The following is a 14,217-nucleotide window of genomic DNA, read 5'->3' on the forward strand; positions in this document are numbered from 1 at the left end:
GGCCGAGTGCTTTCTGGACACAGCACAAGCTGTCTGAGCCTCACAGATGCCCCGGATGCAGGAACTATGGTTACCTTCAGTTTACAGATGAGGATGCTGAGGCACAGAGATGCTCATTGTTCGACTGACCAGAATTCCATCTAGGGGGATACCCTCTGGGGCTGCTTTGGCTTTTGTCCCATCAGCTTCTAGCTCTACCCCTGTCCCCAGAACACAGAAGGGTAACCAGAGAACACCCAGGAATCCTGTGTGGGCTGGGCGTTTGGCTCTTTAGGACGAGGCCTCTGGCCCTTCCCTCCTGTCCCACCAAGGAGGCGTGGATGTGCCTGTCCCCTCGAGGGTGACTCTCACCCACTTCACAGCCCCCTTTCTCTAAAGCAGCGGTCCCCAACCTTTTTGGCTGCAGGGACTGGTTTCGTGGAAGACAACTTTTTCACGGGGGTGGGGGATGGGTCAGGTGGTAATGTGAGCGATGGGGAGCAGCAGATGAAGCTTTGCTCGCTCGCTCGCTCACTGCTCACCTCTTGCTGTGTGGCCCAGTTCCCAACAGGCCGCCGACCAGCACCGGTACCCGTCTGCTGCCTGGGGGTTGGGGACCCCACCCCTGCTCCAAAGAACGGGTCAGGTCCCCCCATCCCAGTCCCCAGCACTGCGCCCCCAGGGCAAGGCAGGGCATGTGATGGCAGTGGCCGCCTTTCACTAGCCCAACACCCGCCGCCCTCCAGCAGGGAGCCCACAAGCCCCAGGGAGGCAGACTCCTAAGAGTCAGCAGCTCCCCCACAACCCCGACCCCATGTCAGCTTGGGGGCCATGGGGGACTGGACTCTGTCAGGGCATCTGGGAAGGAACTGCCAGGCAGCTGGGAGTGAAGTGTCTGGTCACAGGGGCTGTTTGGTGTCAGGAAGGCAAAACGACTCGGTGGACCCAGCTTCCTCCTTTTCCTGCGGTCACCTTGTTGCCCCTCAGGAAGCTATCGGAGAGAAAGACTCCAATGAGCAGATGGAGAGGACCTAGAGTGGTCCCCAAACCCCCACTGTCTGCCAAGCCCTGGGAGCGACATCTTCCTATAGATCATGTCGCCGCCTGATTAGCCTTGCTGGAGAGGATGGGGTTGCCAGACAGCGCTTTCCAGGAATGCTGGGGAACCAGGCTGTTCCCCTCTCTAGGGTGACAGGGAAGCAGTAGAGGACAGGGGGGAAAGCTGGGCTTTGGAGTCTGCTAGACCCAGGCTCAGGTCCTGTTCCTCATCTTAGTAGCTCTGTGCCTTGAATAAGCCACGTGACTCCTCTGTGCCTCAGTTCCCTCATCTCTAAAATGGGGATAGGAATAGGACTTACCTACTTTGCTGGGGGTGTTGTAAGAATTAAATGACTTTATACAGATAAAGTACCTAGAGAAATACTGAAAAAAATTGCTGAAAAAAAAAATCAATGAGCTGAGATTAGTGTTCAGATCTGCAAACACTCAGTCTCTCCCCACACAGTCCTGCATCCTAGTCCTAAATGGGAGAAAGATGAAGAAAAATGCTTCTTCAAAAGAAAGTGTTTGGGACTTCCCTGGTGGCACAGTGGTTAAGAATCCACCTGCCAATGCAGGGGACATGGGTTCAATCCCTGGTCCAGGAAGATCCCACATGCCACAGAGCAACTAAGCCCAAGTGCCATAACTACTAAGCATGCCCTCTAGAGCCCATGCTCCGCAACAAGAGAAGCCACCACAAAGAGAAGCCCACGCGCCGCAACGAAGAGTAATCCCTGCTTGCCGCAACTAGAGAAAGCCCGCGTGCAGCAACAAAGACCCAATGCTGCTAGTAAATTAATGAATTAATTATTTCAGAAAAAGAAAGAAAATGTTCAACTATTTGAAGCAAATGACCGCTTCCTGATATCTTTAGTTGATCTGGAAAAAAGGGTGCAAAAAGATAAAGCCATTTGAGGCCACTGCCAATCGTTCTCACCTCTCCACCTCTCATCTATTCCTCTGAAGTCTGTCTCACATCCCACATCTTCTGCGCGGTCTCCTAAGTCAAATCCTGACCCCTGACCCCTCCACACGTTCCAAACTCCTCCACTCCCATTGTGTTACACATATCTGCACTTAATTACATTCTGCATAATACTGTTGACTGAGGTCTTTCAAACAGACCTAGGTTCAAATTCCACCTTCACCGCTACTGGCTATGTCATGGTGGGCAGCTTACTTAGCCTCCCTGCTCTGCAGTTTCTTCATCTACAAAACAGCAATAATTATCCTATTTCACAAGACAACGGTGTTTCCATGAGACACCAACGGAAAATTCTGGCACACAAGAGAGATTCAAAAAATGTTGATTTTCCTCCTGACCTAGGTTACAAGCGGGATGACACCTGAAACCACAATTTAAACTTCTTGTATTGAACAGACAGCTGAGCACACTGAAGTCATGCTGCAAATACATCACTGACTTAGAAGGACTTATTTGACATTGTGTGGAAAATTTTAAACATATAATTCAATAGCAGGTTCCCAAATACTTGTAATACTGTCTTGCTCAATCCCTCTTTTAGAAGCACAGGCTGTCATGGTGGAATGTTCACATATGTGACAACCACAGTCTGAATAACAAAGTCAGGGGATATAAGTGAATGAGGCACAACATGGGAAAAAACGACCGCAGATTCACACAGCCCACAGACGGTAGTGACAACACATGTCATGTCCCCTAGCACTGGGCAATCTGTATTGATAAACATCATCTTTGACCCTGAAAACCCCAATGCTTGACATTTATTCTAAGGAGATAATTCAACAAGTGAGTTAAGATATAAGCACGCGGATGCAATAACACGGTGTTATTTATGGTATCCCCAAATTAGAAATATGCTAATGAGCTAAATCAATGGAATAACATATTAGCCTTTAATGAGAATGTGATGGATCAGACAGTGATATAGGATAATAAACATGATGGTGAATAAATACAGTAGGTATAAAACAGCATGACTGTGATACAGTGTGTATAAGAGTATACATAATGTATATGTGTTTATATATACACAACAGACATATCTAGGAAGATGTTCGCCAAAATGTTAATAGTTATTGTCTATGGGTGGTGATTTTTACTTTCTTCTTTATTACTTTTTGTATTGCTTGAATTTTCTACATAATAATGTATTTATATTTATAATCAGAAGAAAAAAGGAACAACATCTTGATTTGGGGTAAAATAAATCTCCTTAAAATGTGAGCTGCTTTGTTCTGCTTCTTCCCACTTTAATTCTCTGCCACACTCCAGTTTCCTTTCAGTTGCAAAAGTCTAGAAGGCAGACCATCAATTCTGCTCTGCCTAACCTCTTATGGCCTCCGGTCTGGCCAGAGGTCAAAATGCCAGGGAATTGTTACGCTGCTTCGAAAGGGAATTCTTTGCATCAGATAGGGCATTACAGCTGTGACACAAGAACTCCTTGTACAAAGAGTGTTTATGCGCCATTAAAACTACCTACTCAGAATGGGGATGGGAATTAGGAAGGGAAGGTTATTGTAGGATCAACTTTTTCTTCAAAGAACCGAGCCTTTCAGGTACTTATTGTCTTGCTCAAAAGTATGCGTGTGGGTACAGGGGTGTGTCTGTGTCATCTGCATTCCATCTCACAGAATACTTCCTTTGAGATTCACATCACTTCACCAGTGTATCATCAGCATACTTGCTGGTTTCCTTTTTTTCCCCTCCCACGTCAGTCACCAGAAAAACATCTATACACAGACCCTACAAAAGATGGAATGCCCATGAAAACATTGGCCGGAAACTGTGAAGGAACCCAAGGCTGTTTCTGTTTCTTATTCTGAATGCGCTACCCAAGGCTAAAAGACCATTCCTTACCTGCTTTATGTAGCGTAACTGAGATTCAGCAATTCCATGAATGAAAGATTCGGGTGAAGAGCCTCTTGGGTTTCCATCACTAGCCAGTTGGGCTGAAGGGCCCCACAGCATTTCACGGACAGATGGGGGATTCAGGTCTACGTGGAAGTCAGCTGAAATCTTACAATTGTTCTTCACATCAAATAAGGCAAGGTTGATAAAAAAGGGTTCAACCTGGGAATGAAAACCATTACATTTTTAAACTATGATGTTTATTTTAGGGGGGATGGGGGGAGGGACACAAATTACAAAATAATTTTTTTTTTTATTCCTCGAGTTTCTGTGATTACGGTTCCTTTCTAAGTTCAACATTTAGCTAAAATTGCATTATGGCTCATTTGCATATAAGAAAGAGCATTCTAAAGAACAGACTATCAAATTTTAACTTTTGTCAGCTATAAATAATTTCACAAGTTATAAATTTTAAAAAATGATGAGAAGAAATCAGAAGTCACATTTAAAGAACATCAATTGCTCTATGAATAAATTTTAATCCTCCATAGGCTTATTGAAATTACCTAAAAATAATGCCGATATTACAGAGTAGAAATAAATCTTCCCTTTTGCTATGGTGCAGCTTTTACTGGATTATACATTTAATAAAAGCTAATATCAGTCAACATCAAATTACTTGACAAAAGCTTTGCCCCATCAGCAGTTTTGGAAGACATGATTCCTCTCTACAGATGGCATTTGAAAGCTGGTCACAAAGAGAAATTCCGTGCCAGATGGCATAAAGATTAACCCTTTACACACCGAAAGTCTGCTAGTACATCTCAGCTACTTTGTAAAAGAATACATCATCCCTGTGGATATTTTTCAAAGACAAAGCAGAACCCCCCAAAAAGATGAACATAACATGCAGTCTCTTTGGTGATTTTACATTCATAGTTTCAAGTATTCCTAAGCAGCTCAAATGATCCGTGATAGCTAATAATTAGAATTTGCTGTGCAGAACACAATGCATTCACTCTATGAGGATCGTGAGTGAGGCGAGCTGACTGCACAGCATCTGTGCCCCTCCATGGCATTGGTGTTTCTTACTCATGGCTATGAGTCAATTTCACAGAAGTCATATTCTCTAGTAGAATTTACAAATTTGAGGATTTTCCAGGTTCTGGAGACATGTCCCTCTTGAATGTCAAGAGCCTACCTACTCTATCTGCTATTTGGAATAGGTAAGACTTTCAGGAATCCTCTCAAGATGAAAACATATTTGTATTCTGACAAAAGAAAGACATGTGTGAAATTCTTCCATGTCAAATTTATTGTAACATGTAGCAATGGAATCTTTATCCAGTAAATTAGTTCTCAGAACAAAATAAAAAACAAAAAATAAAAAAGGAAGAAGTTTCCTTAATGCACTGGTTTAAGGGAGGTAGAAGGAAAAGTCATACATACGTTTGTGGGCGGTCCTTTTGCACTGTCTCCAACTTGACCCAAGATATTAAACATTAAATCATGGCAATTTACCAGGAAACGTTTATTGCACTTTTCCTCAAATGGCTTTATATCAGGTTCAATTCCTGAAAAGTCCAACCTCTACAAAATAGGTAACATGAATCATTTCCCCCCCAAAACAGAATTCATATGAATATAGATTTATACGTAAAAATTGCAAAATCCAACAGTTCTCTTTCCATTTTTCATTTGAACTCTATTTGTTTTATTCAACAAGCCTTTGTAGAGCTCTTATACTAAGGTTCAAACACTGATAGAAAGAAATCCCAACCTTATCCCCCTCATCCCGCTCCTCTGACCTCATCTCCTACCACTCTATCCTCCCCTCCACCTCTGTTACAGCCTGATTGGTCTCCTTGGTTACTTCTCTAGCACACCAAGTATACCCCCACCTCAGGACATCTGCACTTGCTGTTCTGTCAGGAACTCTCTTCCCCCAAGATAGATGCATGGCTTACTCCATTTCATTCAAGTCTCCAATCAACTGGCACTTCCGCAGAGACCTCCCTTAACTCCCTATATAAAACTATATACTCTCTGAAAATCTACACTTCCTGTCTTTAATTTTGTTTTCTAACATGGTTTTTTCTAAACATTTTATTTATTTGTTTGTTTATTTATTTTTGGCTGCATTGGGTCTTCGTTACTGCGCACGGGCTTCCTCTAGTTGTGGTGAGCAGGGGCTACTTTTTGTTGCGGTGCACAGGCTTCTCAGTGTGGTGGCTTCTCTTGTTGCAGAGCACGGGCTCTAGGCATGTGGGCTTCAGTAGTTGTGGCACTCGGACTCAGGAGTTGTGGCACACAGGCTTAGTTGCTCCACAACATGTGGGATCTTCCCGGACCAGGGATTGAACCCATGTCCCCTGCATTGGCAGGCGGATTCTTAACCACTGAGCCACCAGGGAAGCCCCTCTAACATTATTTTTTAGTATTTATTTGGTTGTTTATGTTTCTCCTCCCCATAAAATATTATGTTCCACGATGGTAGTAATTTTGTTTCTTTTATGAGCTGTGCAGAGACAAATCTGACATGATTGGATATGGAAAGCAAGCATAACACAATGGCCTCTAACGTGGAAGAGTCAGTAGCTTGTGATGTTATAAACTTAGTTGTGAAATAAAGATGAATAGCAGATATGGGGGAAGGCGAGTAGAGATGAGTGCAGTTTGAGATCTGTTGAGTTTGAGGCGATGCAAATAAGTGGTTAGAAAAACAGGAGAGGTGTGGGTTGGAGATCTGGATTTGGGAATCAGTGGTAACTAGGGTGAGGAGGACAAGGCTGGAACCCTGGGGACCACCTACACTGAAATGATGAACAGAGAGGCAGAGGCATGTGCTTAGGAAACTGAAAATCACTGAGCTCAGCTTCTAACAGAGCTGGGGGATGAACCCTGGCTGCCACAGAGATATATTTTTAAAAATTATTGGTATTTCAAAATAAAGTTTAAAAAAAGATATTGGGAGTCAAAGAATTCCTCTCATAGAATCCTCCTCCTCAGCTCAGCCAGCTCAGGCAATCTGAGTTCATCTGTTCCTTCCGATGGTCTGAACAGACTCACATTCTGTTCACAAACGGGAGGAAAAGTATAGCCTGTGGGACAACCTACTATACTTTCGATAAGACCAGAGACAGGGTAGATAGGAATTGGTTGGATGAACCCGAGCATAATATACTGCCAGTATGGAAAACTCAAGCCAAGAAACACAAGAATTTTTCTCAACTGCCTGAGTATTTCAAGCCAAAACAGGTATTGGGCCTGAAGAGTCTTGGATAATTATAGCTGTTCTGACCTTGCCTGCATCACTGATAAAATATTCCTTAAAAGGGCCTAAAGTATAATATTCGTACCTGAAAGCACGATTTTTCCCCCAGAGTCTATTTATCTACAAATGTGTGGGACTAGACAGCTCCCTCTTGAACACTATCTGTGAAGCCGGCAGAGGCAAGTCATTGCCATGGAGATCAATTCTAATTTCCGCCCATTTATCTGCTGTCCTTGCTAGCTTACTCAGACAGTGGAATGTGAAGAGAAACTGGACTGAACCACCCCAGCCCCCAAATCCCTTTCCCTTCTGAGGCTTGTGAGTACAAATCTTGGGACATCAGGCCTTCCTCAGTAGTTCAGTCAGTGTTTCTTTACTTTCTTTCTTTTTTTTTTTTTTTTAATTTTATGTCTGCCTCTTCTTTGGGGGATGCCTATTAGGCGTGTATATTTTTTATTTTTTTGCCCACACCGTGAGGAATGTGAGATCTTGGTTCCCCAACCAGGGATCGAACCCACGCCCCCTGCATTGGAAGCGCAGAGTCTTAACCATTGGACCGCCAGGGAATTTCCCAGTGTTTTTTTATTCTCTAAGGTCAGTTGTAGAAAACACGTCTCTAAACGCTGAACTCCGGCCAAAAGGGACAGCCGATATTATAGGATGGTACTGTCTACCTAGAAAAGTACTCAACACACACAACCTGGATTTCTCTGGGGTGACATTGCCTTCCATAATCAACACTGAATTCAATTTTTTGTCATACTTTCATCGCAACTGTGAATTTTTCTCTCACTGTAGCTCACTGATAAACAACTCAAACATAAAATCAGTTCAGTTCCATGACCACAAAAACACTACACCACAAATTTTTTAAAGACACTGGATTGAGTTTCAACCACAGTCAATTGGCTTCTTTGTATGCCATCAAAGAGTCTGACATGACCAATTAGAGCCCAATCATGATGGGGGGGCAGGGGGAGGAATCAAAGGCTCAGACATGCTTGGAACAAGTAAATTTCTGAATGAGTATCTTAGAATTAACATTCCCAAGGCCTGTTGTACCCTTTTTTCAAAAAATCATACAACTTACACAAATAATATAATAGTGCTATGGAAAAAAAGGGAGATGAAACATTTAAAACAAATTTTCCCCAGATGATTTTATTTTCTCGTGTGGTATTTTTATTAAGGAAAAACTTCTGCATTATCTATAGAGTATGTACTTTTTCCATTTCAGACCAAAAACATTTTAGTTAGAAAACTGTATGAAGCAAAAAGAAACAAAAACAGAATCAATCTTCCCAAAATTATTTTATATTGTACGGATATATTTTCACTGAGGAAAAAACTATAATGCATACTTTTCTATTAAAAAAATTCCACAGATTTTAATTAGAAGTCTCACGCAGAAAAACTGAAAACTAAAAAATCCATCTTCCCTCAAATAATTTTATTTTCCTGTGAAATATTTTCCATTAGGAAAAGCACTTGTAATAACTTATACACTGTAGAATTTTTTTTTGTAGAATTTTTTCATTTAAAAAAATTGGCAATTTAATGAGAAAATATCATGGAATTACCTAAATGGGAAAAGAATATGAAAAAGAGTAGATACATGTATATGTATAACTGAATCACTTTGCTATACACCTGAAACTAACACAACATTGTTAATTGACCATACGCCAATATAAAATAAAAAAATTTTTTTAAGTTAAAAAAAAGAAAATATCATGGAATTAAATATTAACACCAAAGGGGCTTCCCTGGTGGTGCAGTGGTTAAGAATCCGCCTGCCAATGCAGGGGACACAGGTTCGATCCCTGCCCCAGGAAGGTATCACATGCCGCGGAGCAACTAAGCCCGTGTGCCACAACTATTGAGCCTGTGCTCTAGAGCCCGTGAACCACAACTATTGAGCGTCTAGAGCCCGTGCTCTGCAACAAGAGAGGCCGCCGCAATGAGAAGCCCACGCACCACAATGAAGAGTAGCCCCCGCTCGCCGCAACTAGAGAAAGCCCATGTGCAGCAACGAAGACCCAACACAGCCAATAAAATTAATTAATTAATTAATTAATTTAAAAAAAAAAGAATCCGCCTGCTAATGCAGGGGTCACAGGTTCGTGCCCTGGGGGGGAGAAGACCCCACATGCCACGGAGCAACTAAGCCTGTGCACCACAACTACTGAGCCTGTGCTCTAGAGACTGCACTCTAGAGCCTGCAAGCCACAACTACTGAGCCCACGCACTGCAACTACTGAAGCTGGCACGCATAGAACCCGTGCTCTGCAACAGAAGCCACAGCAATGAGAAGCCGACGCACTGCAACGAAGAGTAGCCCCTTCTCGCCACAACTAGAGAAAGCCCACGCGCAGCAACAAAGACCCAATGTAGCCAAAAGTAAAATAAATAAATAATAAAATAAATCTTTAAAAAAAATATTAACTACATATATATCTTAGCACAAAAAGTTCCTCACTCTCATGAAAGAGATTAAAATACACACATACACATAAATCTGCACTTCCCTGCACCACTTTCCTTTTAAAGTGAGATCCATGAAAATTATCCCAGTTCTACAGGCCTACATCAAAAGTGGAAAATAAACACGTCTCATATGACTTGGTGTTCCTTATACTGTAGATATTCACTGCTACTGGATCACAATTTTATTTAATGGGTTAAAAGCACAAAAACCATCGTTAAGGATTCTTTAATTTATCCATTTTGAGTAGTAAGATGAAGTGAAAAGAATATAAAGAACTGAGAGAAAAAAACACATACATATATATTCAGTCCCAAACTATTTGTATATATGCTAGTCCTCTTAGTGAAATCAGTTGTTAAGCTACATGTTCAAAGTAAGCAAGACAAATATAAAGCAATAGATATGCTCAGTAGTGCAAAAATCAGTGATTTCAACATTTCAGACACTGTTTATCTGAATAAGCAACAATTCTAGGATTATTTAAAGGAATAGATCATTAATACCTGAACTTCTGAATCAAAAGAAAAGAGATTCTGTCTTCCATCTCCTCTACTGAGTTTGTTTAGCTGTTCAGTTTCTCTTCCATACTAAAATTAAAACAAATATATATACACACATACATATTGAACATCACTTCATTTCCTTCAAAACAGTATTAAGTACCATTTAAATATCTAGTTTATGTGAAACTGGCAATCTGACACAGCTTCAAAAATATACTATTCTCCATTTCCAAGCATGTAAGGTGGATAAAGAACGCTTGGTGGGCAGAGAGTCACAGTCACCATGACCCATAATAAGCTACAGATCAGGTTCTTATTCTTTCTATATGCCTTTTATAACACCAAAAATATTGTTCAACCCATAGTACAAAAAAGAAACACAAGAGACTTTGGATGTAAAAGAGAATTGTTGAAAACACTATCTTTTATATATCCATGGCGCTAGCCATGGAATATTATATACAATTCTGATTCCATCACTTTAGGAAAAACATAATGGGCTCAATGGTCTGGAATGACAAAGACTCAGAGGGGATACATTAAAATCTACAGGGGATCATGAGTGTGTTCCTAAATGTTGGAAAATAGCTTTGAAGCTTAAGAGAACGGTAAATTTAAAACAGAAAAAGGTAACGTCTAAATCTGTCTAACTTAATAGTTCAGGAAGAGAAATAAAGTAATATAAATAGGTTTGGCAAGGATTTAAATGAAGAAATGGGTCATAACCTTATAATCTATTACAGTATAGAGTCCACAGAGTAAAATAAAGTAACCTACTAAGATAGGTATGATAATCACCGCTACACTTTCAAAACTGGCTCACTTCAAACACGAAAGAGCAGACTAATTAACACAAATGATGTCTGTTAACCAAAATCTTTATCTGATGAAATTATTCCTATGCATATACCTAGGCATTCACACACAGAAAAACTATGATTTTCATTTGGAATTAACATATACAAATCATTAGATTGAATATCATGTTCAATCTGCATCAATAGTCCCTTGAATGAAGAATAGTTAGTGTGTGAATGGCCTACAGCAATTCAACTGAATAAGTAGTAGCAGATAAAATTAATAACGTCACAAAATATAGAAGTACTCCTCGGCACCTAGGAAAAAAGATAACCTTTTCCAGACTGATAGTTGGCACTTACAGGTCCACCTTTAGGAGTGTAACTTTTCTTTTACAATCTCTACCTGCTTCACTCATTTGTTGTGGTTTTTAACTTAGAAATGACATTGCCAAATGGAATCCAGCATTAAAACTTTAATAGCTAATCCTGCATTGTCTCGGTTGAAGGCAAGTTGCCATAAGAAAGATGTACCTTCATCAGTTCCGGATGCATGCTCCTTTCCAAACTGGCCATGATGTTCTCGGCTTTTCCTTGGCTGCTAGTTTCATCATCTGCGAATTCATTAAAAGCAGATGTTCTAAACCAGGCAGACCATTACTAATCACCTAAGAGGAATATCCTATCTCTCTCTCCCACCCCAACCTCTCCTACTAAATTTATCGCAAAGAATTTTGATTATGAAAGCACAGGGAAGACTTTAATGGACTTTTGAAAATCTGCCATGAATTCCCTATCTGTTTCAGTCTGGTTATATTTCATATGTCAGAGCCCATGCAGCAACAACTCTTAAAAAAAAAAAAACAACTCTATCAACCTCCATAGTCACTTTCAATGAAGAAGTAGGTCAACCTTCAAGAGTAAGAGTTCTACACAAAGGGTATTCCCATGGATTAAAGACAAGGGCTTTACCTCAATAATGAATCATTTAAAAATTCTGACCTTGTGCTGTCTCTACCGTCTCCTTTTTCTCTTGCACTAAACTGTCGGTATTGATCTGAATAATCTTTTTCAAAGTTATCAACCATTCTTCCATTTCCTGCTCAGTTTCAGCAGCCAGATAATGGCTATACTTATCTAACATCTTGAGCTCGAAAGCATGACGGCGCATTTTGGGGCACTGGAGGGGAAAAAAAAAGGCAGGGGAAAAAAAAGGCACGTGTTCAGTTAGTTTAGTTGCCCTTTTAATATTAGATTTCATTAGCTTATTTATTTTTACCTCAGCTCAGCACACATGTACGTCAATACTTTCATTAAAGAATTGCTTCTTTCAACAAGGAATAGAAATTCCAAGACGATGAACAACCATGTCAAACATCTTTTTTATTCCCCTCAGTACTGAGCACGGCAGTACATGCACAAAGTTGGCATTAAAATACTACATGTTGAGCGAGTATTATCACTGAAGGCCTTCCGACATCCTCTACATTTAGATAATCAAACTACCACCATAAAAATAAGCAAATGTTTTACTATTTCCATCCTGCTTGAAGTTTTCCTGGCATATTTATAGATTTTCAAAATTGGCCTTTAAAAACAAGCTTAAATGTGACCTGAAATAAATCTGGTACTTGCTTTATAGCACACCATAAAATGCAATATTGCTATCTAATTCACTTTGCCATGCAGAAATATTAAATGCATCAGAGTAGCACAAAAGAAGACTGTAGTTGCTTTGTATTAGATCGTGGCTCTCAATAAAAATGATGGAAATGGCCTAGGCTGAATACTAGCACACAAGGAAAATAAAAGCCTCTTCCTTTCCTCAAACATGATGACACCTTCTTTTATATTACCACCTTCTCTGTCATGACAAAAGAAATGACACACTCTCCCCCCCTCCCGATACCTCAGCATTAACTTCAAGAAAGGCTTGTGAATCAATAATTTTCCACTGCGTGGTCATTATTAAAGAAGGAACCAAGAAAATTCCTCCTTCTCATCTTCAAAGTATAGTAAAGGATGAAATTAAACTGCTGTAGCAAGTCATAAAGATTTATATATTTGAAAATATTTGTGAGGAGAGAAGCATAAATAGAGGGGAAAGCAGAGCCTGGGAGCACCAGAAAGGAAGGTCAATCTGGACTAAAGCTAACTGAGAAAATCTGGGAACTGTATGTGCCTTCTTTCTTCTAGTAAGATAAGAAAGCTGTCATACACACTCTCTCTCTCACACACACACACACACACACACACACACACACACACACACACACACACACACGAAGGCAACTTCTATTCAACTTCTATTCAGATCTATACATAGATTTTCATATCTTTTATATTTTATATTTTAAAGTGTCTTTTCATTTGCTCCTCAGGACAATCTCATTTGATAAAGTTAGTAGATATTATTAATCCCACTTTACAGTTCTGAAAACTAAGATTCAGGTGGGTTGAGGGTGTTGATTCCCGCCTCCGAATCAACACAGTGCTCCTTCTGGTCGACCAGGCCACCCTGGCTCTGTAGTAATGGCTCCTATCACTTGATCAATCAACTTCCTACGAAACATCTCTCTGCCCTCTGCTTCCCACCCCATCCATGCTAACCCTAACATCCATGCCTCCTCAGTAACTTGAATCAGCAAACATTTGTTAAGCCCCTACTATACGTACAACTCTGCTGATTATTATAAGGGACCCAAACATGAATATGACATGGTCCCTGTAATCCAAAAGGGAATGTGCAGAACTAAGTACAGTGGAGGCACAGGGGAGGCAGAGCATAATTCCACTTAGTGGGCATGAGGGTGAAGAAGAAAACAAAACATGTTTCATGGCACAAGTCCCATTTGAGCCAAGTCTTAACAGATTCAAACAGGAACAGAAGGGGAAGTATATGCCAATCAGAGAAACAAATGTAAGAAAGGCACATAGGTGTGAAACTCGGTGGAGTGCTTAGCCTGGGGTGACTAGAGCACAGAATGTATTGAGTTGGCCAGAAAGTTCGTTTGGGGTTTTCCATATATTGGCCAATCCAATATATGAGGATGCTGAGGAGATGAAGCTAGTAAGTAGCATAAGGTCAAATCAATACGGGCCTGCAATGCCCTGGTGGGAGATTTAGAGCTCACTTTGCAAGACAATAAATCAAGAGCCAAAAGGTTTTGAATAGACACGCGAAGGACCCCATTTATGTCTTAGGAAGGTGGAGTGGAGCAGGACGACACATCAGAAGGCAGGAGGGCGAGACTCCAGGCAAGAGAGGATAAAAGGGAGAACAGAGGAAGACAGTGAGGATG

The 14,217-nt window shown here is 40.9% G+C and overlaps 1 protein-coding gene across 3 annotated transcripts in view; it reads right to left on the reverse strand.

Moving 5' to 3' along the window:
• DOCK11 (dedicator of cytokinesis 11) overlaps nucleotides 1-14,217 on the reverse strand; it is a 181,314-nt gene that overhangs the window by 109,457 nt on the left and 57,640 nt on the right. For all 3 annotated transcript variants that reach the window (XM_057719162.1, XM_057719161.1, XM_057719163.1), the window contains exons 8-12: nucleotides 11,918-12,095; nucleotides 11,450-11,529; nucleotides 10,119-10,202; nucleotides 5,303-5,443; nucleotides 3,863-4,075 (exon numbers count right to left, since the gene is read on the reverse strand). In XM_057719162.1, the coding sequence (XP_057575145.1) occupies nucleotides 3,863-4,075; nucleotides 5,303-5,443; nucleotides 10,119-10,202; nucleotides 11,450-11,529; nucleotides 11,918-12,095 (696 nt within the window). The remainder of the gene's footprint in view (nucleotides 1-3,862; nucleotides 4,076-5,302; nucleotides 5,444-10,118; nucleotides 10,203-11,449; nucleotides 11,530-11,917; nucleotides 12,096-14,217) is intronic.

This window comes from Hippopotamus amphibius, chromosome X (genome assembly GCF_030028045.1).
Source record: "Hippopotamus amphibius kiboko isolate mHipAmp2 chromosome X, mHipAmp2.hap2, whole genome shotgun sequence".
Classification (NCBI taxonomy): Eukaryota; Metazoa; Chordata; class Mammalia; order Artiodactyla; family Hippopotamidae; genus Hippopotamus; species Hippopotamus amphibius.